This window comes from Melospiza georgiana, chromosome 1, assembly GCF_028018845.1.
Source record: "Melospiza georgiana isolate bMelGeo1 chromosome 1, bMelGeo1.pri, whole genome shotgun sequence".
Taxonomy (NCBI): domain Eukaryota; kingdom Metazoa; phylum Chordata; class Aves; order Passeriformes; family Passerellidae; genus Melospiza; species Melospiza georgiana.
This window is the reverse complement of record NC_080430.1, coordinates 19,065,682-19,093,421: the sequence shown is the minus strand read 5'-3', so window position 1 is coordinate 19,093,421 and position 27,740 is coordinate 19,065,682. Positions and strand designations below refer to the sequence as shown.

Genomic DNA, 27,740 nt, shown 5'->3' with positions numbered 1-27,740 from the left:
AATAATATTTACAGATCTCAAGTCAGACTCATAACTATAAACTGAAAAATTTTGTTTTCTTTATGAAATGAGCCTACAGAAATCTTTAGCTGAGTCTGAAATATAAGTGAGTATTGAATAAGGGCACATCAACAAAAAACTTGCTGTTTACCACATAAATAAATTGCAACAGAAGTTCAAATTCCGAAATGCTCTCTCATGGCAAAATAAAACATAGAGTTAATTATATGAGCAATTTTCAATTTTTCATATTTATTCTATTCTCACTAAACACTTCAATAAATGTTAATCATGACAATTTTTTATAACCAGTTTTATAATTTTTTCTATTATTCTACAATTATAACAAAGAATTGTCACTGAATTCTGTAATTGTTAATATAAATTAGAATTGTTTAGAAGGTCTCTTCATTGAAGGGAAACTTCTGATTATTTTCAGTAATTCAGTGGCTTTGAATAGTGAATTTCCTCTATCACTATTAAAAAGTAAGTAAATGAGAAAATGAACTTCACAATCATCTTCAGTTCTGGTAAGGCATTTTTATTTCTAAATTACAAAGTGAAGTATTGCCTAAATAAAGGGAATTAATTCTTTGTTCAAAATAGACATCAGAGTAAACATAGGAATATTCAAGGCTATTATCTCCAGATACTGGTTGGTAATTTGTTCCATTTTATGCCTTTTCCAAGAACTGACTTCCACACAGGAAGTGACCATTTGGGATTTGCTCAGCAGTCAAGGATAAATAAAAATGCCATCAACAAACCTCAAAGTTTTAATGATAAAGTTAATATAAAGATATAACTAAGAGACAGTTTCAGGGCAAAAATTATCCCAAGTGTTAGCACAGTAAAAGAAAAAGGCCAGAGGATTTTTAAAAGATCAATATGAATTTGCTGACTTCCACAGAGATAAAACCTAGAAATTGAGACCTTTACTATTATTGGCAACTCTTTACCAGATAAGGAGAAATAAAAGTAACACATTGCTTCTGGGGAATTGCAACTACTGATTAATATAGAAACTATTTAGCACAAACTAGTTACCCTCTAGGAAGCACCAGAGTTGCATTATACTCACAGCCTTTTTTCCCCCTTTTATGAAATGTGATTTTTTCCACACAATATTTAACAATTGTATGCAGTCATATAACATGCACCCCTGAATAAGTTGCTCATCAGCTAGATAAGTTTATCTCTAGGATGAAAAAAAAAAACAAACCAACCAACCAGATTTTTTTATAAGCTACATTTGCTAAAATTCTTAACAATCACCTAGAAATATAAAATTTATTTTGCACAAATAGATGTATTCTTCCCATATCTGATTTTTGGCATTTATGCTGTTCATCCTGGCAAGCAAAACACAGTAAGGTCAACATTAACTTCTTAAAACAGATTTCATGTTTCAAATGCTGCTATAATTTTCTTGTATCTTTCAAATTTCAGATTCCCCCAAATTGAACAGCAGCAGCTAGAAAAGCTTGCACCACTTTATCATAAAATTGTATTGCACCACAGTAGCTAAGATTTTCCAATGAAATTAAATAAATGCAGCCATACCATGTAATGGAGTAAAATTACATTGTTTTCTAACAAATCTTACTGAAAACAGCACTGAGAAGAAACCCATTCCAACACCATTTTATGCCACACAACAAACGAATGCCAGAGATGAAATGCTACAGTCTCACAAGGGCATTTCCAGCAAATGAGTCTCCCCTGACTAAAACCATCATTCTAAATACTCACTATCTTTGACTCCATCTTCTAACCTTTTCTTTCTACCACTTGACAGAATTTTTATTTGGTACTTATTTGATAAAATAAACTTGAATTTTCCCGAGTAAGTTTGCTCTGGCTGCCATTGCACTTAACCAGCACAGCAGTCCATCAATTTGAATTGTTAACATTAATATGAGGAATAATACTAATTATGAAGAATAACGTGCTTTAATGCCTTTTAAAAATAAGAATGGCATCTGAAACCAAAATAAATATTTGATAGCTCTGGCAATTTTAACTTATTTTTAACTGTGAGTTTATATAATACTATTATAGAGCTAGAATAATGCTGATAATGATTAAAATATTTTATAATTATGCAAATTTAGAGTTTGCTTTTTGACATTCTCTTAAATTAGGAACAGGCTGCTCACATAGAAAACTTAACAAACCAAGTTCTTTACTTATCATCCCATCAAAAATATAACTGCAAAATATTAGCTATGTGTATTTTAACAAAAAAGTTCAGTCAAGTTGCATCTGCACGGATGTTTTTGATACTCATTCAAAATCACTTACACGTCAAAGACACTGCATGAAATTGAAACCTTTACTAATGCCAAGGTTTGACCCAGGATCCAAAATAAATCTGCATGTACAGACCCTTGTACCTACACAAAGCACCAATTACTTCAAATAAGGTTTTGTCTGTGCTCTAGAGTCCACCCATGTGGAGCCAATTACTACAGCAGGGCCATTATATGGTTCATTTCCCCATACCAGCTTGGCAAGAGGTGTACATGGGTGTAGGAAGTGCAAAAGAACCTTCACTAATAACGAGCCTCAAACACACATCCGTGCATTGTAATATTTAATGTTACAACAAACACCTCTTCAATGGACTAGAGCATGCACAGCAGTAAATATTGCAGGGCAGTTTCCAGTGAACAGTATTTTTCAAGTTTCTCTTTTTGAAATCCAACTATCTTCTTTTTAAAAAATCTTGAATAATTATGTTGATCCTTAACCTACAAAACACATTTCTAACAATACCTGGGAATTATTAAGAATCTTGAGAAGTTGTAGGATTTGAACAGAAGGTGTGAGAAAAATTCCAGAATTGCATGTTCTTCAAGTAGTATGCTTATAACAGCAGAAGCACTGACATTACTTATTGATAATGTCTGGTATCATTCCAGGTCTAAATGGAAAATTTGTTGTTAGAAACAATTATTATAAATAGGAGGAAGCCACTTGAGTATAAAAATCTCTCCCCCATTGAAAGTACTGAAGCTCCATCTAGAGGCTTTTCTCCATCTACTGTCATTTGTGGCATATGTAATATCACCTAGAAATGTGAACAATATTAAATGTCAGAGGCTTCCTTTGTACCTCCTCTTTTGTTATTCATAATGGTTCTTGCCCTGAACCTTTGCCCAGCAACACTAGCTCCTTCACTGCCATCAAGTGGTAAGAAACCCAAACTGAACTTCAAAATGTAAAATCTCAATCATCAGTATGGTAGAGAGATAACTATAATTACTGAATACTGACAATCTTTATGGTTCTTCTCATTGAAGTTCTGGTATATTTACCCCAGAGCACTATAGTGTCTCACACAATAAATTCAGCAATGGTTTCAGATCTCTTTTTGTAAGCTTTATTTTTACTTCAAATTGTACAGAATAAAAATCTATATCCACATTCCCCAACACTAAATTTTGAAAAAGAAAGGCATCACAATAAAAGAACTTATTTCTTTAAAAGGAATAATACATGTAATGCTTGACACTAATAATATTTAATTTGGCAATTAGGAAGAATTTCATAACATAATTAGCAGGAACAGCACAAACATCTCCTCAGACTTTGTGTTGCCTATTGGCAGCATCTCAAAAGAGAGAGTGAAACAGCAGCTCATGTCTCCAGCAGTGTCTAATGCAGCAAGTATGCAGCTATGTCAGTCTCTTTGTGCTCCACAGCTGTAATCAACTGTGGACATTTGTTATGTCAGGAGAAGCCTTAATGCTCTACAATCACAAGTGACCTACTGGGAGACAAGCACACAACACACCAAAAAACTGGGAGGGTTTGTCTAGATCAAATAAACAGGAAAAAGAACTAACAAAGTAACAGCAGAACGGAGCCAGGCTGCAAGACCTTGATTATTTCAATTTCAACCCCTCAGTGACTTATGGTCCAACTGCTTCCATGGCTGCCCATCACTCCCACGTGGAGTGCTCTGAGTTACAGAAAGCCCACAAGGTCTCCCCCATGACCTTGGTGGAATACCAAGGAACAGCACTGCAATAAAGCTCCCAGTGCACACCCAGTGTCACTGCACTAACAGCTTCTATGTGCTCCTGCATGCACACAATCTTATTTCACTACATTTTCTTCCCAGCAGTTATTCCAATTGGGTATTTTGCCCATAGCAGAAGGTAAAGTACAAAGACATCCTGGTGTTGTCCTGTTAGACAGAATAGTGACCAGCACATGCAATGGAGCTTAGGAATTCAACTTCTGTCACAGAAATTTAAAAACAGAAAAAGGAATAATGAACAGGAAAAAAACCCCAAAACCAGCAACAGTTTTGACAGCAGAGATATTCTATGCCTTATCATTACTTCACTGGTGAAGAAAGAACTATTGATTTACTTCTACCAAATCCTCTGTCCAGCAGTCCACAGTTTCAACCTGATCTGTGTAAGTACTGGGTTGCCACTTACCTACTTCTAACAGAGCAGAACGAGCTCTGCTGAAAGAAGGCTCACACAAGGCAGTCAGCTGAATCTGTGCCATTTAAAAAGCAACCTCCAGACAGTCAAACTTTCCAGCTGGAAGAGGTCAGTCTGAAAGATCTGACTTCTGTGTTTGCTTGTCCCTGGAACCCAGCCTGCTCATCCAAAGACACTTCATTTCTACACCAGAAATTTTCAAACACAGTTGTAAAAAATCCTCCTTCAAAATAATAATTGGTACAACACCTAGATAGTGAAATTTAGAACATATCAAGTATTTATTTAAGAATAACTTTTAAAAGCCACAAATAAAAATAGTATATACTGGGAAACTTAGGACAATTATTTCTTCTACAGTGTTGGGAAAGGAGGGATAGAACTGATTCTGGCAGGCAGAAGTAAAAATGGATCTTCAGGAATTACATGAATAAGAAGAGACTAAAAACTGAACAGAAATCAGTGAACTGGCAAAGACAAAACCCAAATAAATAAAAAAGCACTACCAACAATGCCAAACTATGTAAGGATTAAAATAAAAATGGGAATATACAGGGCAACTGTACCATGCAGCCTAAAGCCATATGTAGCTTTAATATCAAGGCAACACTAAGTGCCTGTTGCTTGGCAATTCATCTCCAGGTCCAACCGAAAAGCCAAAACCAATTTTAGCCAGTCAGTTACAGAAAGCATAGGGATTAGACAAAGAGGGTGTTCCTGAAGTAATTGAAATGTAAGTTAACCAGGGTGCATGCAACCACTTTAGCTCCCAAGCTGAAAGGGCAGACTGAATTTATGATGAGCAGTGAAAGCCACAGTAAAATCTGATGGCAGCAGGAATACATTTAAAAACAAACCAACCAACCACACAATAAAGAAAAAAGATGACCTTAAAGATTAGGAGTGACAAACAGAAGACATTGGACATTAACAAGAAATTTAAAAACCCTCAGTTTTTCCTCCCAAACACGATTACATGTAGTTTGAACTGACTGCAGATATCTCAGAAGAGTCAAACACATTGATAAGAAAAGTAACCAGAGAAAGGGTGCTTTAAAAGTTACAGATATCCCTGTAAAGCATCCCTGATTGATAACTAGTTCTTAATGAGAGGCCAAATAAAAAAGGGAAATTAACTCAGAAGGCAAAGTACAGTATAACCCAAGCAGAACGGAGAGGACTGTCAGATTGCTCATTCTCGCAGCCTCTAAAAATTAGAGTGAAAGAAAATCAAAAAACAACAAGCACAGAAGCCATGGAAAATGAACAGAGAGCAGTTACTAGCTCCAGAACTGCACTGCAGAAGGTTCCTGGATGCACTCCCAAAGCTGTAACTGCACTCAGGCATCAGAGCAGCACAGCAGTTCCCAGCTGCGGCCACCAGGGACCCCGGACACCGCCCTCATGTACAAACACAGAACCGGCTGGGTGAAAACGGCTTTGGGCATCCCAAAGAACAAGAAATCATTTACTTAACTGTCTCGTACTTCATCATCATTCCAGGATTAACAGTTTGAAGAAAGGGATTTCACTGGGGAAAAAATGATGCAAAAAAAGGACAAAATCAAAACAACAACAAGAAAACCACCAGGAAGTCCAGCAAGCTAATGGCAGCAAAAACTGTAAACCTGTTGCCAAACATTAATCTAGAAAATCAAGTCCTTGTAGGCAGATCCGTTACAATGTCTAGAAAGAAATAAGAAACTGAAGAAATGAAAAATTATCAGTGTAGGTAATTTTGAAGTTTTGTTTGCATCTTTTCTGGGTAAAGAACATAACAAAGCTCAACTGAAACTAAACACGCAGGAGGTCTACAAGGAAGCATAATGTTCCTTTCTGGGGCTACAGGTGTTATCCTAGTGCTAAAAGAAGAACACTTGCCTTTGCTCTTCTCTGTCAAGATGTCATCATTGGGACTCTAGAGGAAAGGCTGTGGCCTAGAAATTTAAGATCAACTCATCCAAAATGTCATCTGAACCAGGATTTGTCAGAACGTGGGATAGGTGTCCATATTTTATCCAAATAAAACCACCAAGGTTCAACTTAAACAAAGAAAACAAAGGACAGCATAATAAGCAAGATGCAACTTCAAAATGTCATCAAAAGATCAGCAATGAATCTCTTGACGATTATCTCCTGTCCTTGGGCGATATTAGAAACTGCAGCACTTTTCCTGATGCTTGAAAAGAAACACAATTTTACAGCAGTTATACCAGAGCACATGCAATAATTCTTGCTAAAACCACCAATTAGATAATTATTTTAAAAACTGAATACAGAAGGCCTCAAGCCTGTTAGGCAGCCAGCAAGACCGAGCATAAGAAACTTCCCTGGAGTAGCTGGCTATCCCAAGCACATGCTGGCTCACTCTGTTCTTCTGCTCTCCTCCCTCTTGCCAGAGTTGGGCTCAGCAAAGTGCCACCCTGCACTGTGCAGCAGGGGAGCTGACAGATTTTACACTAGTACAGCTCACCTAGAGCATTATTTCACTCCTTGCAATTATGCTTTTCCTTAACCAAGTCATTGCAAGACAGAATCCTTGGGAAAACTAATCCTGTTTTCAAGGTACCTACTGCCAATATATGAATCTGTTACTACCAAAATCCCAGAGCACAAGCCTTGGGCTGAGAGGCAGAGAGCCTTTTCTAGACTGAAAAATTATCTGTATTACACTTACCATAGCCTAGCACACAAGCTAATGCTCTTGAACTAATTCAGTCACACACAAAAAAACAGAAACAAGCAAAAAACCCAAACAAACAAAAAACCCTTAAAAAAACCTAAAAAACAAATCCCAACAAACAATTAAGCAGGGAAGGAGGGGGAAAGATCTGTTAATTTCCACATTTCATTGGATTTTTCCATGTTTTTAGAGTATCTGTGAGATCAATGTTCATGAAGCCTTAATTTTTCTTTTTACCACCACTTCATACCATCTCATCTTTAACTGGCAGTACAGGTTTCACTATTTAACTGGACAAAAAAATAGATTTTTATCATGACAGTTTGTTATTTTTCAGCTTTGCCAACTCATACAAGACTCCATCTTTTTAGCCATTCTTACCTTCATGCCTAAATCCACTAATAGATTGGGGGGGGGGGGGGGTTGTCAGAGCGCACACTGATAATTTTTTGATATGTGAATCTTTTTATCCGTCCACCCTTTGCCAATGGAGAGTCCAAGAGGAAACTCTGGTTGAGCAAGCTAGCCCTCAAGAACAGTAAAAAAATCATCTTACTAAACTATGCTGTGAATCTCCTACTGAGGTGAGGCATGGCAATGACCACAGGATGTGCACTCCTTTCAGCCTTGCAGCCAAACCCTGAGACTGCACGAGCAGCCCCAGCGTGCATTGGGGGTGGGGAGGGTGCTTGGCTGTATGACAAGTTCCACACTTGTAACTGAATGGGAAATAGTTTGTATATTTGTCTTAGCTGAATTGCAAAATATTGAATAGTTGATCAAGATACAATTCTGTCTTGACTGAGAAATCAATTTCAGAAAGCAGCCTCGTCCAGTACTGCCTTTCCTGGCCATAGTATCAATCCAATCACGTCTAAGCAGCTGTCATGTAAGGCTCTCATATCTCATGACAGCAGACAGGATAACCAATACCCTGATAATAATGGGACACCATTAATTCAATGACAGTGTCTTTGAGTTAATCTGTTACAAAAGACCCAGAAGCTACAGGAATGCATCTTACATATTCCACAAGTGAAGACACATTTCACAGTCTTCTGCTTCCTTTTGGTCAGAAATTTAAGGAGATATGCCCCTGCTAACAGTTGTCTAAATACCAGTCATATTTTCTTTTCCAAAAATAATATTTTTGTGTTAAAAATCTGAACTTTGAGGAAGTCACACAGAAGACAAATGAAAGAATTTTTCTTAGAAAGCAAACGTGGATATCCATATTCAGTGTTAAGCAGTGTTTATTTTCACAAATACATTTACAAGGGAAGTCAACATTCTGCAATGCACAATACCAACCTATGCAAGTATGCAAGAGCACTTTTTAAACATGTGTTCCAAATTACTTTTTAGACTTCAGGTATTATGAAATGAATGCTGACAAAAGTTTTGAGCTGAAAACTTTAAAACAGCGTGATTTAAAATAGGAAATAGCATCAAGATTAAAGTACTTCATTGTTAGGGCATGATTTTCAATTCAAATGGATTTCTCTCCAACTCTATCCATTTTTATTAGAGAATATAGTATTACCTAAACATTTTGGATGTAAAAACAGTCCACTCAAACATACATCTTCAGAGACTGAGAGAATTAAATATTACAGTTTTACCTAAAAATCAAGATAAAGCAAACTATATATTGCAATTTGCTGTCACACTAAAACAAACTGCAGCCTAGAGAGACAATCCCAAATGGAACTTAAAACAGGAAGTATTTAGCACCAACACCTCTGCTACAAAATCTCCATCTAAACTCTGCACCCAGTACATTGTACCTGCAAAACCACTGTTCCCAGAAAAGAGTCTGATTTCATCTTGCATTACCCCACACTCTTTTCTAGATACTGTTTCCTTGTGTTCCCAAATTTGACTTCTCAATGGACCACATCAGACATGCAGATGCTGGCAAACAGCACAGTCTACCCTAAATTCTCATTTCTTGATGATAGTCAAGGTGCATGCACAGCATGGAAGCAACACACAGGATTAGAGACAGGGTTGAATTCCTTTAAATAGGACCTAGAACTATGACTTTATTCTGTCCCTGAACAATAAACAGATCAAGTCTATTTAGAAGAATAAGAAAATTGATTATACAATAAAGAACTGTACTGAAAATTTGAAATTCAACACCCTTTATCTGACACAACTTTTAGCTTTAGAATGTTCAATTAAAGCTCCTCTATTTCAAACAAGTTCCCTGCTGCAAAAGTTATTTCAGCAAGTCTCTACCTTTTAAAAACTTCTGGAAGTGAGGGTATTTCAGAAAACCCTGTCTTCACAAAAAACCTTCTCTTCACAATGCCAACACCCAATAGAAAACACAAAATTGAAGTCTTCACTTTGATTTATGCAATACCAAAATCTTGCCTAAACCAGTAGGAATAATCAAAGACATAGCAAGTAAGTGGTACCATAAGAATTACAATAACTGGATTAAAATATTCTTATTGTTCCCAAAACAATATACTTAAGTACATCACAGTAAGAACTTTGCTGCAGAAATAATAAATCCACAGATTTACTATGGTATAAAGTCACTGTGAGTCAAAAAGGAGGGAGGGATGAGAGGATGCAAACCAACTCTGCTCAAGTCTTAACTCCAGTAGTAACACAAGCCCAAACCCTCTGTCTTGCTGCCTGAAATGGGAATTGCTGTCCATGACTGATGCTACAGAGCTGAAAGCAGTAACCAAAGCAAAGTGAGCAGAAGCAGATGATGTTCCTGAACTCCCTATGGATATCTCAGTTAAAAGCCTGGGTTCCTATGAAAATGTGCTCAATCATTTACGTGGAGCAGTTAATCAAACAGGAAAAATGGCACAACAGCAGCTATTCTTCCTTCCAACAATAAATAACCACAACAGCAACATGGTGGATTTCTGTGCCAGTTCCATCAGAATTCATGGAATGCATAGCTAAGAAAATGCTTTGCTACTTCTTTCCAGCATGTTACTGAGGACTTCTGTATTTGTCCAAGCAAACTAGAGTGTCAATTTATTTTATATTCAAAACCCTTTTATTTCTTCAGATGTAATCAAAACCAAGCTGTTAGAGACTGCTTGATGACAAAACTATGAAAAGTTTCATTTAGGAACAAAGCTACAGACAAGTAATTTCATAATTCACTTAATGAATCTTCTCTGTTGGAGGTGTTCAGGAGATTCTCACACCAATTGTGTTCCTGGCAGGTCAAAAGAAGAGAATTCAACTTGAAATACATATTAGACATATTACCCCAAAGAGGCAAACTACGTGCTAATAAGTCAGGACCATAGCTATCACCTGAGGCTGCTGAAATAAATGTATATAAAAAACTGCACACCTGCAGGTAAGGAAAATAAGCCAGTACTGCAAAGAAAATGCCACCAGGGACCTGACAATTTTGAAAAAGCTTTTGACAAGGTTCCATACCAAAGGCTATTAAAGTGACTAACTTTACACAAGATAGGAGGAAAAAGTCTTACAAAAAGAAAATTAATGAACAGGGTACAAAAAGCAAGGTCTAGCGGCCAGTCTTCAGGGCAGAGAAAAGGCAGCTGAAAGGTCTCCTGCTGGGGGATTGGTGCTGGCACTGGCTTCATTCAGCATTTTCAAAGACAACCTCAAGAGCCAAGCATGCAGTGATGCCAAATGTTTTGGGTAGGTATCAGACACAAGCAAGAGAATACCAAGTGATCTAGCAAAAAAGTGAGATAAGATTCAGTGTAGCTAAGAGTGTTGCCTTAAACTACACCTTTCCTACACAGAGCAGAGCTTGCAGCTGGCAAGTATAAATCACTAAGTGATCCAAGACACTGCTGACAGTTCTACAAATCCACTGTACAGCACCAGACCGAAAGGTACCACCAGGAATGCACCTCTGAACATTGTTAATCAAAAACTGTGGCAGCTGAAAGGTACAGGGGGCAAATGGACTGCAAAACATGGTTATGCTCACAGGTGCTCCCCAGTGACACATCTATTGCCACTGGTTTCATTGCTTTTATTAAAGAAAGAAGTGCAAGGATAACACAGAAGTGCATAAAAAATAAGAAACAAGAGTAGAAACCAGCCAGCACATTGACAGCATTCCTGCAAGGTATCCAAGGAGCTTTGGCTGACATGGAGGGATGCCCTAGCTGGAGACAAAATCCACACTGTGGGATGGAAGCAGGCCCCCAATGACCATCAGGGTGCATTGCCCAAGACAAGTCCAGACTACTGCCAGATAAGGCAAGGCTGTTTAGCACTCTCAAGTGCACTAAAAATCACATTATTTTTTAACTGATACAGCAGCTGTTGTCCTTTAATCTAAGGTCACTATACAGAGGTCTGCATCTCCTCCAGAAAATTAAGGTGTCTACAGATCATATCTGTTTATAGGTAAGAGAGGTTAAGTGTATGAAAGGCCAAACTCATCATGATTGATGAAATTCTTAAGTCAGAAATAGATTAAGTCTATCTCTCTAGCAAACAACTAGTTTAACAACTAGTTTTCCTTTAAAACAAAACAAAAAACGTACACAACTACTTTCTAATTAAGCACCTAGTATTACTCAAACAGAAAAGACCAAAAATATTTACTACATGGAGTAATGGTGCCCTCCAGCATGGGAACTCTGTACCATGGAAGTGACAATAAATATAAATCAGCTACAATTAATTTTCAAATACAGTACACAATTTATACACAGAAGAAGTTTGTTCTTTCACCATCATAAGCTGCAAAAAACAACTGACTGGCTGATCCCCTCAATCTGTACTTCAACTATGAACACTCCATTCTCAACAGACACAAGCCAACATTTGAATTTTTTGCTTTGTTTTGAATGCTGCTGACTTAGCTTGGAGTGTGGAAAGGCTTCTAAAGAAGAAATAGAAAATTCTGAAGTAAAACAGAAACACAAGCCACACAAGTTATATCTTGACAGAAGAAATACATTTTATTCAATGGATAGGTAGACTCAGACTGGAAAACACACCTATTTCAAATTTTTAATCAATATAAAGAAATGCAAGAATTGAATAAGATTTTTAATAAATCTTAATAGGAAATGGGAAGAGGCTTCCATGTAGGTTTAAATTTTACAGACTTTTTTTGTAGTATAACATTTTAGCAGCCATTGCTAGACACAACATCCAGTAAAGCAATTCATAATATGACCTAGACTGTCACAAAGTTAAATGGCATACCAACTCTCATTCTCCCATCACAGCATTTATATCCCACAGAAGAACACTACAGAAATTACTGAGTTTGAAATGGTGATTACTGAATACAAAAGCTAGCCTAAATCAGTTTGATAAAACTGAATTAAAACTGATCAATTTGATAAAACAAATTTAGGCTAAATAAATAAATAAAATGTAGTAAAGCATTGATCAATCACACTAAAAAAATCATTTGCAATAGTTTTATGGGTAGGTATAAACAATCATTGTCCCTCAAAAGAGAAGCTATTCAACCCAAATCAGTGCAGTAAGGCTATTTCACAGCTTTCTCATGTCCTCATCAGCACTGAATGCTTCCTTCAACAAGTACAGTACTGGAGACAGCAGCATTTCAGAATTACAGCCCATGTGGAAAGACCTCTCTAGTTCTTCCTTCTCTCTTCAGTCATACGAGGGTTACCAAGCAATTTTATTTCAACAGCTCCTATGCATTGTCTGGTTTCTTCCACAAATTTTCCAGATTAACACTGATAAGGATGAATTTCCCATCTATCAGAGATTGCATATGAACTTTCTTCACCTCTCACCCCACATGTGACATCAGTAAGAATAGTTTGCAAGGCCTGCAACCAGGTCATTTAGGAAAGCTGCACTTAAGCAAAGCCTCAGATGAGAGGCCAGGAATACAGAATCCTGCTTTAAACTGTTACTGTTTGCATAGCTGTAACATATAACATGTGTACAATACATTATCACCTATGTGAGACTGTTTACAAATCACTTTTATACAGAGTCAGTAACATCCAAACATGACTGACATACAAACAATAAACAAAAGAATCACAGAATCACAGAATTTCAAGACTGGAAGAGACCTATAAGATCATCAAGTCCAGCCGATGTTCTAACTGTTCAACTAGATCATGGCAGCAAGTGCCACATCCAGTCTTTTTTTGAATTCTTCAAGGGATGATGACTCCACCACCTCACTGGGTAAATGATTCCAGTATCTGACCACTCTTTCTGTGAAGTATTTCCTTCTTACTTCTAACTTACATCTGGCTTGACGCAGCTTGAGACTGTGTCCTCTTGTTCTATCTGTTGTCGCCCGGAGAAAGAGACCGACCCCCAGCTCACCACAGCCACCCTTCAGGAAGTTGTAGAGAGTGATGAGGTCACTCCTGAGTCTCCTTTTCTCCAGGCTAAACAACCCCAGCTCCCTCAGTCGCTCTTCGTATGGCTTGTGCTCCAAGCCCCTCACCAGCCTCGTTGCCCTCCTCTGGACACGCTCAAGCAACTCAACATCCCTCCTAAAGTGAGGGGCCCAGAACTGGATGCAATACTCCAGGTGAGGCCTCACCAGTGCTGAGTACAGGGGAAGAATGACCTCCCTGCTCCTGCTGGCCACTCCATTTCTGATACTGGCCAGGATGGCATTGGCCCTCCTGGCCACCTGGGCACACTGCTGGCTCATGTTCAGCCGACTGTCAACCAGCACCCCCAGGTCCCTTTCCACCTGAGCACTGTCCAGCCATTCCGTCCCCAGCTTGTATCGGTGCAGGGGGTTATTGTGGCCGAAGTGCAGTACTCGGCACTTGGACTTATTGAAGTTCATCCCGTTTGATTCTGCCCATACGTCCAGCCGTTCCAAGTCTCTCTGGAGAGCCCTACACCCCTCTAGTAGATCTACACTCATTCCCAATTTAGTATCATCGGCGAATTTACTAATAAAAGACTCTAAGCCCTCATCCATATCATCAATAAAAATATTGAACAAAGCTGATCCCAACACAGACCCCTGAGGGACACCACTGGTGACTGGTCGCCAGCTGGATGTGACACCATTCACCAGCACTCTCTGGGCCCGGCCATCCAGCCAGTTCTGAACCCAGCAAAGGGTTCAGAAAACCAGCAAAGAAACCCAGAATCCCCAAATCTCATAGTTTAGGGAAACCCAACAATTTCACACTGCAAGGGAAAAAAACCAAAAGAGAAGCAAATTTCTAACCTGCACAGCAGCTAGCTAAGCAAAAGCACAAAGACTGAGAAGCAAATCAAAAGCAAACCTGCAGATTTTCATATGCTGCATGAATTTTGTTAGCCCACTAGGATTCTGTGGAAAACCAAAACATTCCAGATATTAAAATGAATAAAAGGAGGAAATTAATGTGTATCAAACCCATTCTTAGAGACAAAATAAACCCCTCTGTTATCACTTATACTCTCATTCTCACTGACCCAGCTGTGCAACAGCACCACAGACTCTTTGTTACCAGGTCTGCTGAGAGCACAAGAAGCACCAAACCAATTAAGGAACATCTTATATGCTGAATTCTCATTTTATTTTTTAAATTTTACCACATACTTAAAGTTAAAATAGCACCACAGATACCTCCAAATATCCCCCTTGAAGCTACAGTTTTCTCTAGATCTGATTAGAAAACCATGTTAATCTTAATTGTAAAATGACTGTAGATGGAGCATAAAAGCTTTATCATTCAAGAGAATGAAATTAGGGCTGCCTCTATGATTTCTTTTTTTTTTTTACACAGCTTTACAGACAAATATGATGACTGCAGTCATCAAATCCACATCAATCCACAGCAGTCAAGCAGTAAAAGGCCCACTGGGAAGTTGTTTACAAAATTCCATGTTAGACCAATTACATAGCTGTGTCAGATCCCACCCTGGGCACATACCCAGAACTTCAGCAAAGGAGATGAATTTTGAGCCACCATAAAATGCAGAGCCATTTGCAAGCACCAAAGGCCTCCAGCACAGGTTACCCACTCTCCTACACTAAGAATTGGTCAATCCCTTCAATGAATTACAGCTCAAACACAGAACTACTTGGGGAAAAAAAACAACCAAAAACATTTCTTTCTTCTGCATTTTGAAGATCAAACTATTATGGATACATCCTTAAAGGATTAGTGAAACAAGAAGTATAGAGAGAAAGAGCTGAAACATTATTGCTGCTACAGAAAGGAAAAAAAAACCAAAACCAAACCAATTCAAGACTGCTTGTTTTATCCTTTTTACTGCACTTTGAATACTGTCAGCTCCCTTGGGTTCCCAAACATAACAATTTCCTACTGCTGTATATTCTTCTAAACAGCAAGAAAGAAGAAAAAGATAACCTGAAAGAAATCAGGAAAGTACATGAATGAATTGTCAGGAAAAGTTAAGAGTAGGTGTCTTTAAAACTACTTAAATTGGTAGATTCCAAAGCACTTTTGTGTCTTGAAAAAAGGAGACAACAATGAAAGAAAAAAAATCTTGGACAACATCCAAGTAGAAATTTAATAGACAACAATGCAGAAAACCCATTTTTATGGAAAATACAAGCTTTACATGTCTAGATGTTTCAATCACTTTTATATGCAACAACACTGAACAAAAAGATAAGGGCAGGGCATTTACAGAACAGAATACATTACCAGCAGTTTACCTCTAAATTCAGCAATTTAAAAAAATCCCAAAACACAAAGAAACCTGTACCCTGCACCATTCCCAGTTACAAATGCTGCAGTTATCATTAGCACTTCTCTATGGTGACTTAGAAGCCATTAAACTACTCAAAATCCAAACAACTTTGTTCTACAGGATCCAAGTGAATAATATCAATGATGACTTCACACAACCTTAATAATTTACATCTTCTGGGACAAGCAGAGTTTCCAGAGCTGCTGAAAATCTCAGTTCTATGTATAACTTACAAGTAACACATTCAGAAAGGAAGATTTTAACCATAAAGGGATGCAAAGCTGTGTCCCAGTAACATACTAAGGAAAACCACACAATTACTTTTATGGAATGAACTGACATTACAGCTAAAGCCACCAGAAACAAAACTGGATTTTCTGATTATACTTTTGTTTGAACCAGTGCAATGGACTTTCACTGCCTCAATGCTGACAGCACATTCATGGGCTTAAAAGAAATACAATTTCAGGAATTACTAAAATCCCTCAGTATTCAAATAAAGGTCTGCTACTACTATCACCCAGTTGTGTATTATGGAAGTTAATTATTTTTGGAAACTTGGAAACATTTCATCTAACTGAGAATTCTGATGTTGCAATTGACAGCACATTTCAATCTCATGCCTTCCAATTTAGATCTCCTTAACACATCCTTTGAACAAGAGCAGAAAGCAATCTCAGAACAGGCTGAGACCATTAGACATGATGTTTAATCACAACTTTTCTTTGTCAGAATGAGTGAGGCACCAAGGTGCTACATGGCTCCATGTCATTTCACAGCACACTTTTGAAGGTCACAGTGAATATCCTATTTGTCATGCAAGATAAAATAATCTTACAAAACAAAGCAAGAATAGCTTACAGCTCATAGTTTTGACAAAATCATCTGAAGAAGTGATGTTATAATCACATTCAAGTGAAGTTTTGTCTTACTTGATCAAATACTTCCAAAGCTTGGAAGACTGAACTACTACATTTTTGCTAAATTGTTTGCAGATGATGCACACTCCATGATTTTAGCAACACTGCACCCACATACTCTAACCTCAAAAAGCAGCAGGGAGGAGAACAGTCTGAGTGGTAGAAGAGCAACCAAAATATGTCTGTGGAGAGCAATGCAGCTGTCATTGGGAAGAACAAACACATTGCTGAGTTTCTGGGCTACCCCTCCCTATTTCCCTCCTTCCTTGCTCTAGTTCTGTGCACCTTGCCTGCCAGGAAAGACAGAACTGCATGGGTACAGGTAGGCTGTTCTTGGGGAGGACTTCAGAGTATTCCTTGGACAGATACACAGGAGAGAGAGCTGCTTCTTCCCACTCAAAGGGACCAATCTATGTACTCAAAGTTCCTCAGAAGTTCTATAAGAAAAATAGTTTAATGTAGATTTTTTTCTGGACAGTAACCCATTCAAAGCCAGAACTATGGCAGGACCAGACAAAACAACACTGACAACTTCCAAGATCATCGTTATTTCTGAAAAATAGGTTACTGAATATATGTCCAAGAACTTTATTTATATAACATACAAATTCACAACTTTTGAACTGTGGTAATGTATGCACTGCATGCCTCAGTCAATGCATTTGCATAAAACAGACCATGTAGAAATCTTACTGAGAGTTTTCTTCCATCTCCAGTAACACTTGATAATACCATAAAAGCCACACAGTTTGCTGTGGTGTTCATTCCTTTTCTTACAGAGCAATGCCAAGAGGTACAATTCAATGTCAGCAATTTACTAGAACCTGTAGTCTTAAAGGTGCAGCTACCTCATACTTTTAGTGCAGCCCAGGAGTGCACGTGTAAATCCAAGTGCTTTATTGTACCTACTGACTGCATATCGTGAGCAGTCCTGGAGCGGATGAACAGGATTCCTTTCAGAGAGAACTGAACCACAAGGTGTGAAATCAAGAGTGCAAACAGCATGTTTCAACACAAACAGGCATTGAGTCTATGCAGCCAACCTGGAGTTAGTTCAACAAGAAAAAATCCCCAAAATGCAAACAGCACAGCCATCAGTTCCACAGCACCAAACATTGCAAACATTGTCACAACCCTGTCAGACCCTGCTACCTGACACAGTACACAACAGCTCATCTGTTCCAGCATTCTTGAAAGAAGCCTGTTAGCCCAACACATCCAGCTCATCTGGAGAGGTTGTGGTTTCCCACAGCCATAGATCTCCAACTCCTTGGTTCTCATGTCATGCACTTTCTTGGAGTTGCTTACATACCAGTGTCTCACAGGCTTCAGACCAAAATCAGGCTCTGTACATGCAGTTCTGACTTCATGCTGCAGCATCATCTACCAAAGCCATCATCCTGCAGTGGATATAACACTCTTAGTTCTCTACAGTGAGGGCACACGAACACATTAGAGCCTGGTTCAATAGGAAGCTCATGTGCCACAAGAAAGGCATAAGCCAATATTGAAGAAAATATCCCTCTCAACATTTTTCAGGTTACATACTTATCCACCATGCAGGCCAGCAAGTCCTGCTTGTTACCTCTCCCTCAAGCACCTGAGCTCCCAGGGCCTCTTCCAGTACCCCAAAGAGCTCTCAGAGTGTTTGTTTCCCTGCAATGCACAGGCCCAGCAGAACTTCCACCCCACCCCTTCCCTCATGTGATCACCAGTGGAAGCCAAAGCCTTATGCAGACCTTCCTTGTCCTGACACACAACACACAGCTCCACACAGCTCAATTCCAGCAATGCAGCTCATGCATTCAATACATCTTCACAAACAACTGTTACCTAAAAATGTTTTGATCAGATCCTTTGTATCCAAGAACTGTATCACAAATTTCAAAAGACTTTCAGAGGCTTGTAGTGCCTTCCTGGCTGCTAGTCAAAAACAGTAGAGGAACAAATAATTCCCTTGAAGCCATTTTAACAAGTTGTAATCAAAAGCATATTTTGGGAAGAAGAGCCACAGGTTCAACTGATGCAAAGTTGATTTATCCAAAGCATATCATATTCATGAAGGCATCAACTATTAAAAGCTGTAAGAACTGTAACATTAACTTGACCCATTCATTTGTCCACCATATAAGCTTGCAGCTCCTCAGATCTTCCTGGAATTTTTCCAAGATGTTAACATCCCATTTCTATGTTCTCATTCTCAGGTAACTGGTTGTCATAATACTGAGTCTGCATAGCCTCTGCTTTAATTCTGCTGCTTCATCTGAGTGTTTAGATGAATGGTCCTGATTCCTTTGTTGGTTTTAAACTGGCTATATTGAAGTGATTAATGAAATTATTATTACATCAGATTTGTCAAGAGGTTATGATTCTATTTTCTTCAGTAACTTGGGGGACAGGGAAATGCAACCTTTTCTCAAGCCAAAGATTACATCCTCATTCTGCTAGGTCCAACTTCCTGAAACCAGCAATGTTTGATATGAATCATTTAAGTCAGTTACATCAGCAATTTAAGAACCACCAAAGAAAGGGAAAGTAGAGCAATTCCAACGTTGGTCAGAACAGCAATAGTAACAACATAACAGTGCAAGACCTCCTCATGCTATGGTACTATTAGGTCTGATAAAAAGCCAAGTAGATAGATTGTGTCCTTGTATAAAAATCAGGTATTTCTTAATCTAGGTGCTCACCCCTAACACTTGGCGGTTGGACAAGAAGGGACCTTGCAACCTCAACCATTCCATGAGCACTTGCAGATTGCTCAGCCATTCCTCTTTGAAATCAGGAACAAAGGTCAGTTATTTACCAGCCAAGACAGTCACAATCTTACTCTTACTTTGTCATTCCACATTCACCCTCTATCTTTGCCATTGATACCAGAAAACTACAGCAGCTCACACTTAACACCTTGCCAGAGCTGGATGAGTTACCTGAGAGTGCCAGAAGGTTTCCACAAGGCCCTTAAAATGACAAAACAAAACCCATATTCCTGCAAGCATAGAACAGCAACAAAACCCTAATCATTTCTCTCCATTTTGAGTGAAAAAATCCACGCAGCAGAAGCTTCAGCAAAGCATGTTTGAGAGCTACAGCACTTCCCACAATACCTTCTGCCTCTGTCAGCTGAGGTCAGCATCAGCTTCTGACATCATATGAGTTCAACCATCAGTGCCACAATTCTCCCATCAAAACCTAAGCTGCTTTAATGCCTTAAGGAAGCATTAGAGTCATTCCCTATATTTTTTCAAAACACAAGATGACATGTTTGGAAGAAATCTGGCAGCCCTGATACACTACTGCTAACAAACACAGTTGAGCATCCACATCTCAGATGCAGAAGTTACATCCTGCATAATGGAGAAGTATCCCCTCCCCCAGAAGTTCATGAAGGAAGAAGAGATTATCAGGACATGATAAAAGGCAATGAAATAGGAAAGGGTGGCAGGAAAAGCAAGCCTTGATGAATGAAAGATAATTAAAGAGTTCAAAGGTGTGGCCATAAAGGCTATTGTCACACACACAGTCAACTCTTGCTGACAAAAAAACCACCTGAACTCAGGGGAGGAAACCTCTAGTACCAGAACTACAAAAAGTGAAATTATAGCACTACAGTCAAAAGCATCCCAACTACCACAAGAATGACATACAAAGCAAATAAGCTCCATGAAACCATAGTATTAAAAAATAGCAGAAGACCTGAAGAAATGTGCAAGCATCACATTGAGACATTATGGTAAAAGACAGCTTGGTGTTGAGACAGCCAGGGTAGGCTAGAGCACACCTGAGATTTGTGCACCTCCCTTGATCCTGTCACAAGGGCCATTACCCTTCTCAAAGGTAACCTGCACAGCAGCAGCTGCCCAGAGAGGCACTGCAGGACAACATCCCTTCTGGATGACACCAGGATCCTGAGGGAAGTTCAGACACAGAGCTGGAGAAGCAAGCAGCAGGAACAAAGGATACAGTGTGACAGAACCTGTAAATCCACGCAGCATTTCCAATCTTACAGATTCCCATTGAAGCTCAACTCCCAACACTGCATACTCCATTATTCCACTCACAGGTTTACTCTGCTGCATGTGTACATTTCCAGACTTGGCTACAATGACAAGATGAGTGACCTCTTTAAACAAAAGTACACTTTAAACAAAAAAAACCCCAAAAAACTCTGTTTCATTTGTGTTGCACTCCCACCAACTTTTTCCTTGCTCCCACACTGCAAGTGATACAAGTTTGCCATTATGAGTAGGAGTAAAAATGTGAACTAGAAGAATATTTGCTTGTTAAAATTAACATTTTGCTAAACATACATGGCAAGGTAGAGATTTGGCCCTAGAAGAAAGGACTGTGGAAGATGTTAACAAAGAGTTGCATATCAGACCTGAACATCACTAACAGAAATTAAGTTTTGCATATCTACATTACCTAACACTAAAGTTTTCTTTGAGAATTAACACTTAGATCTTTAGGGTCCTGAAAATGAAACATGAATAGCAGTGCTTGCTGTGTTTATAGTTGATGGCATTCCATAGTATTTAACACTGGATGCTTAAGAAGGACTCAAGGAAAGAAAAAGATAAAACAGAGTCAGAGCAACCACAGCCAGCAGTTCCCAAAACTGGACACTTATACACTGCAGACATCTTCCCTCTCTTTTTAGACACAGCCGTAGTGAAATGCTCCTTAGTAATGAAAATACAGTCATTACTCTCAAAACCTACAAGAACTACATCAGAATAAATGCCAAAGTTGGCAGGGAAGCCATTTAAACAGGATCAATCCCCAGAATGCAGCACTGGAAAGAGAAGTTATTAGGGGTACAGAATGCACTAGGAGACAGAGAAAGGGCAAAATGTCTTTTAGAGATTCTGGGTGAAGTAGCAGCATATAAAGAATTGTGTATTTCATTATTGAGGAAAAAAAACACTGATTGGAAGAAAGTAAAATAAGTGGTTAAGGTGCATGTAGAGAGTCACACATAGAGCAGAGCATCTAGAAAAAAGAAAGGGCATCACAAGGGAGCCCAGACAAGTGATACAAGCTGAAGATGCCAAGCAGCAATGAAACCAGCAACCACATCCAAGATGTACACACAAACCATGGGATAAAAGTGTTCCGAACAGGAGTTCCTGTCTTGACCACACTGGCATGAAAAATTAACTGAAGGTGCATAACAAATTCTAATGTTAGGTGTTACTTATCAGAGAGAGGTGAAAGCCACACACAATAACCAAGGTACACGGAAAGTAAACGAATATAACCATCTACAAGCCATTAACACAGCAAAGGGTCACAGTCTACCACATGGCACGGGTGAGAGAAAATATGAGCCGCGACACATGGTGATGCACAATCTTAAGATAAGGACAAGCAGCTATGCAGGAGGAGGAAAAGGTGAGAAACTGCCATGCCGACGATATGAATGGGAAGTGTGAAAACCCCAGAAGCTACTTTTGTCTGGCTGTAGATGCATTTGGAGAAAATGAGATATGTTCAGGAAAGCAACAGGCAGCAGGAGCACACAAAGGCGTGGGAGAGGGTGACTGATTTCTGGTGGGGCAGGAAGGAGAAGCAGCAGAGCAGTACCTGAAGCAGAGCAGAGCCCCGCAGCGGGAGGGGGAGGCTGGCAAGGGACAGGCGCGTTGCCCGGGGGCCAGGGCAGAGCAGGGTGACAGCGCCAGGCGAGGGCCGAGGGCCGGCGGGGGAGCCGGGCAGCTGCGCTGGGCTCAGGGGCACCGGTGACGGGCGGGAACGGGGAACGGGCTAGGGCAGGGGGCGGCGGGCTAGGGCAGGGGGCGGCGGGCGGGCTCGGTCCCTCGCTCACCTGCTGCACCCCCAGGAAGTCGTAGAAGTTCCGCGGCACCTCCTCCACCAGGTCGAAGAGCTCCAGGTCGCCGCTGTCCCAGGCGCGGGCGCGGGGCGCAAGCAGCGCCAGCAGCGCCAAGAGCGGCAGCAGCCGAGGGCGCGGGGTGGGCCGCAGGCGGGCCATGACCCCCGGCTGCGGTGGCGGCACTGGAGCGCGGGCGGAGCGGGGACGTGCCCGGGGGGCTCCGGGGAGGCCGCGCTCGCCGCGGCGGCCGCTCCGCTCTGAGGGGACGCGCGAGGCCCGGCCCGGCCCCGGCAGCGGCGGTCCCACGGCGGAGGAGGGGTGGGGGGGGCGCTCCCAGCCCGGCCAATCACCGCCTCCGCGGCTCGTGACGTCACTCGCCCCGGCAACGGCCGGCGCTCGCGCAATGGAGATGCCGGAGGGGGAAGGGCGCGAGCGGCTCCTGGCGCGAGCTCTGTGCGCGCGGACGCCCCGCCCCGCCCTTCCCCCGTCCCGCCGGGAGCAGCGGGGACGGACACGGGGACAGGGACACGGACACGGGGACAGGGACACGGGGACAGGGACACGGACACGGGGACAGGGACACGGACACGGGGACAGGGACACAGGGACAGGGACACGGACACGGGGACAGGGACACGGACACGGGCACGGGGACACGGGGACAGGGACACGGACACGGGCACGGGGACAGGGACACGGACACGGACACGGACACGGGAACACACACGGGGAGGGCTCCGGTCCCTCGCGGCTGCCGCCGTGGCCGTGGAGCCCCGGTGCCTGCGGGGCCAGCGGTGCCCGCGAGGCCCCCCCACGCTCTAAATCGTGTTTCGATTTTCTGTCTTCATTAACTCCTTAAGGGCGTGTGTGATTCCTGTAACCCACTGTACCCTAAAATCGCTCCGCCCTGCTCTCAGTATCAACCCGATTTTTAAGGAGTTGTCCCCGAACCTTTCGTTCTTTCCTAGCTTAAATGAATGTGCAATGTTTCACCTAGGACGCTAGATGAGAAATGAGATGGAAACTTAATGGCCGAACTACACAAATTATGAGCATTAAATCACTTTTCTCTGGCACGGGCAGACTCCTCGGCACACCCCATCTGTTTCGTCTCTCTCGAAACCAGGCCTGGTTAATACTCACTCTGGGAATCTTTTTAAGAAAAGAGAGACTCACTCATCTGAAAAATATTAATGAACTAAATTTTTAAAAATAGGGTTTGCAATTTAAGAAAAAAAAATCCCAGATGCCAATCTTATCTGCACCTGAATTCACCTAAGCTACCATTTAGAGAACCACTGTACACTAGAGTGCTTCCTTGGATGCTCCATGGGAATACCAGGATGTGGCTTTATAGTACACTCTGCTCAGTTCTGAGTAAGGAGCTGAACCAACACAACCATTATCAATTTTCCAACTCATAAAGTATAGAGTAGTCTTAGGTATTCTCTACTATTGAAACTGTTCCCCTTTGTATAAACTATTTAAATATTAATTAGATTGATATTTAAACTCATGTTTCCATATCCCATATGTATGCCCACTGGGCTTTTAGGATCACAATTCTGCCTCCGGCTCTGCTTTCTGAAGAGTCCTAAACCCATTTGGCAGGAAATATAATTTAGCCAGCAGTGCCTTATACAGACCCTTTTAACTTACCCTTCACAAAAAGGTGCACTTAACTGTTCATTCTTATAATCTTAAAAAAGGTTCCTCCCACTTGATCACAAAGCCAAAATAAAAAGTCCTTTTTTAGAGAATGACAACGTCATGGGCTAGTTAATTTATCGGCTGCTTTGTTTGGCTGGAGCAACTGAACCTGGTATAGAAAAATTTCTTCCCACATCCTTATTTGTTAATCTGTTCCGTTTTGCCTGCCAATATCCACAGTGTAAATTTGTTGCCCTGTAAATAATGTATATTTACATTATCCTTCCTTTCAAGTCTCAAGGTTTATTGCACAAAAATACCACCTTTGGATTCAAAACATTACCTACTCATATGGTGGTAGAACAAAGTTTAAAAATGCAAACTATCCTCAGAAACCAGGGGCAAATAAAGAGTTCAATAAGGTAGCATTATTTCTATACCAGGTGGAAGATTTTTTAAAATGTGAGATTAGTGATATTTCATTCCCCTTAACAGATACTTCCAAATTCTCCTTTCCTTGTTCTGTATTTTTCATATCTACTTGCTCTTGCCTCATTAGCTTCTAAGCCTCCTTAGTGAAGTTGATGTAGTGTGATGATGAACCTTGAAGAGAAGCATTTGTTATTTTGATCTTATTTTTTGGCATTTGAAATTTGTTATGAAAAATCACTCCTTTCAAAACCCACCTCTGGCTGCTCTTGCTGAAATTGTTAAAAGAGCCTTCAAAAAACCTGATAAAAACAAGTCACTGATTCCATACTACTGAGACCAGGGAAACCTGTCCTAACACTGATCACAAATCGCAGGTGGTTTGTGGCACCAATGCTTCTGAGAACACAGCAGATAATGCATATTTTGAAAGAAATACCTGAGAATTCTTCAGATAAATTATGGCTTTTTTTTAGTCAAGAGGAATTTGGAAAGAATAATAGGGAAAAAATGTGCTAAAGTTAATGGGATTATGATTATCTAAAATACATATTTAAGAGATCTCTTAATTTAAGTTAGCACAGTTAAATTATTCCAATTGGTTTTAACAGTGGGAGAAATTTGAAACTCATTTTTATTCTGGTCCTTAAACCATTGGAACAGAAGGCCTAATCCTGGGCAGAACATTTCCAAAAGGGATTTTTAAGAAACTCTACACTATGAGATTAGTTTAAATGTTTCCATTAAAATGGTTCTGTACTCCAAGCATAAATACTGAAATTTTGGGAAGAAAATGCTGAAAATACTATTAAAATGCTATAAGTGCTTCCATAATAATGAAATCTCCTTCAGTTTTCTTCTTTAAAGTCATGAGAGTAATGAAGAGTACTTCCCCCTTCTCCAGCACTTCAATTAAAGTCACATTAGGCCTTCCCAAAATAAAAAAAAATATGTTAAAACACGAGTCAGTCCTCTCTTGCCTTCAGAGAAATATTTTAAATATAGAACAAACATAATAAAATTCAGCAATGCTTGGCCTCTCTATGGGCCTGCAACTACATGTGAGACATCACAGGCAGTTGAGTTGGGAGACTGGTGGAGAAGATTTAAATCTCACTATTGCAAACTCTGACACAAAGGTAGAGGGGAAAGTAAAAGATTACATGTGGCTTTTTCATCATTGTCTAAAATTACTCCTGCTGGGAAGTATTAGTATTTTTTTCCTGTGACTCAGCCGTGACATTTAAATTGCTAGAAGATCAGAGAAGAGTTTATAATCCTGTGTGTAGGCTCTGCAGCTGGGCAGCTCCTCTCACTGAAGGATGCAGAGTGCTATGAAGGCAAGGAGAGCATTTCCTTTGTGTGCCCCAAATTTGCCTGCACATGCAGACAGGTCTCACTGAAACAGGTCCACTTGGTCACGAAGCTCTGCTTTACAAAGCATAAGGGAGAGAAGCATATAGAGAAATAATTTGTTTAAATAAATCTCTGTTCTGACACTAATTGACAGCAGCACCCAAGGCCCAAGGCATGAACAAGTTATTATTAGCGTTTTTAACAGCACTGAAAGACCAACATGCCTTATGAGCCCAGTAGGACTCACACGATCATATTGTGAATAGCTGAAGAACCTGCGATCTCGGTGTCTCAGATGAATAGCAGACGTCCGAGGAAAGATCTTATTAAGGGACCACCCCTTTTCTTCCTAAAGATAAAGGCTTATCTCCAGCAATTGGACAGCCTGACTGCTCTGCGGTCTATTCCAGTTCTCCCTTCCGGCTGGTTAGCGTAGTTGCTCGGCATGGTTTTGGGCATGTTTTTTTGCATGGTTTTGAGCACGGTTTGAGGCACGGTTTTGGGCATGGTTTTTTTGCGTGGTTTGGTGCACAGTTTTGTGCAGGCACAGGGCACAGGGTACCTCTCTCTGCTCACAAAGCTGGCTCAGGAGTTCCCTGTGCCCTCCCCCCCAGCCCAGGCGCTGCCTCCCACCTCTGCGCCTCCTCGGCCGCGCTCATTCAACTCGTGTAGGCCACGTTAGAAGTCAAATGGGTGAGATGATCCAGCTTTAAAAAAAAAACAAAAACAAAAAACCCAAAAAACAAACGAACAAAACCCCCCCAAAACCACAGCGCAAAACTCCTCGCGCACACGCACGTACACCCGCACAGAAAGACTCAGATGTTTCCCTGGTCCAGTTCACAGCCCCAGCCCACGAACAGCTGCACTCGCACAATCGCGGGGACAGCGAGCCAGAACGAGAGGGCAGAGCAGGCAGGAAACAGCCCCGCTTAAAGCGGCTTTTTCCCTGGCCAAAACCCCGCAGTACAAGCGGAGCCGGAGCAGCTCCCCCGGCAGCAGGGCAGGGCAGGGCAGAGCGCAGGCAGGAATTGTCACATCCCAGCTGGCAGGAATTGTCACATCCCAGCTGGCAGGAACGCCGCCCCGGAAGAGAAGGCGGCTGTGCTGCCGAAGCGGCGGCAGCAGCAGCAGCCCTGCTCCGAGCGGTGCCGCAGCGCTCCGAACCTATCGGCAACTGGCCTGGCTATTGCCTTTTTAAGGACTTTTTTCTGAAGTCAGAGCATTTTGCAGATGCAGTTTAGCGTTTAGCCACGCGATCAGGCGAATGGAATGGAGACGGAGAGAAGATGACATCCAGTGTGGCTGTGGGAAAAGAGGGACAGTGGGGACAGGACCGCTTTATGGCAACCCTGCCCACGGAAAGATTTGTAAGGAATACGCTGTTTGTGCGCACCAGCTGATAGCTTAGGTCAGAAATAAGCCAAAGCAATGAGAAAGAAATGTGGGAATGGGAAGAGAAGCAAAAGCAACAGAGCTAAAAACAGAAAGCTATTGCAGTCCATCAGACATGAAAGAATATTATTTAGGAAATTGCCCATTTGTGCCGGGTCTGGGCAGCTCAGCCACCTCTTTTAGCTACATTACTCTTAGTTTTTTTCTTTTTCTTCATGTTACATCATTAGTGCCAAAACCCAACAGTGCCTGCTGGGCATGCCATACCTTTGATGCCGTTTTCCAAATTCAAAAACTACCTGAAGCCACATTACCATCATACAAGATATGGTAATACACTCAGATCATCTTCATATGAGCCA

At 40.8% G+C, this 27,740-nt stretch overlaps 1 protein-coding gene across 1 annotated transcript in view; it reads right to left on the bottom strand.

The window, feature by feature from the left end:
- The window catches only part of DNAJC1 (DnaJ heat shock protein family (Hsp40) member C1), a 108,747-nt gene extending 86,040 nt beyond the window's left edge, over positions 1 to 22,707 (bottom strand). Inside the window, exon 1 of the mRNA XM_058025348.1 lies at positions 22,543 to 22,707. Coding sequence (XP_057881331.1) covers positions 22,543 to 22,707 — 165 coding nt within the window. The remainder of the gene's footprint in view (positions 1 to 22,542) is intronic.
- Between the last annotated feature and the right edge of the window lie 5,033 nt (positions 22,708 to 27,740).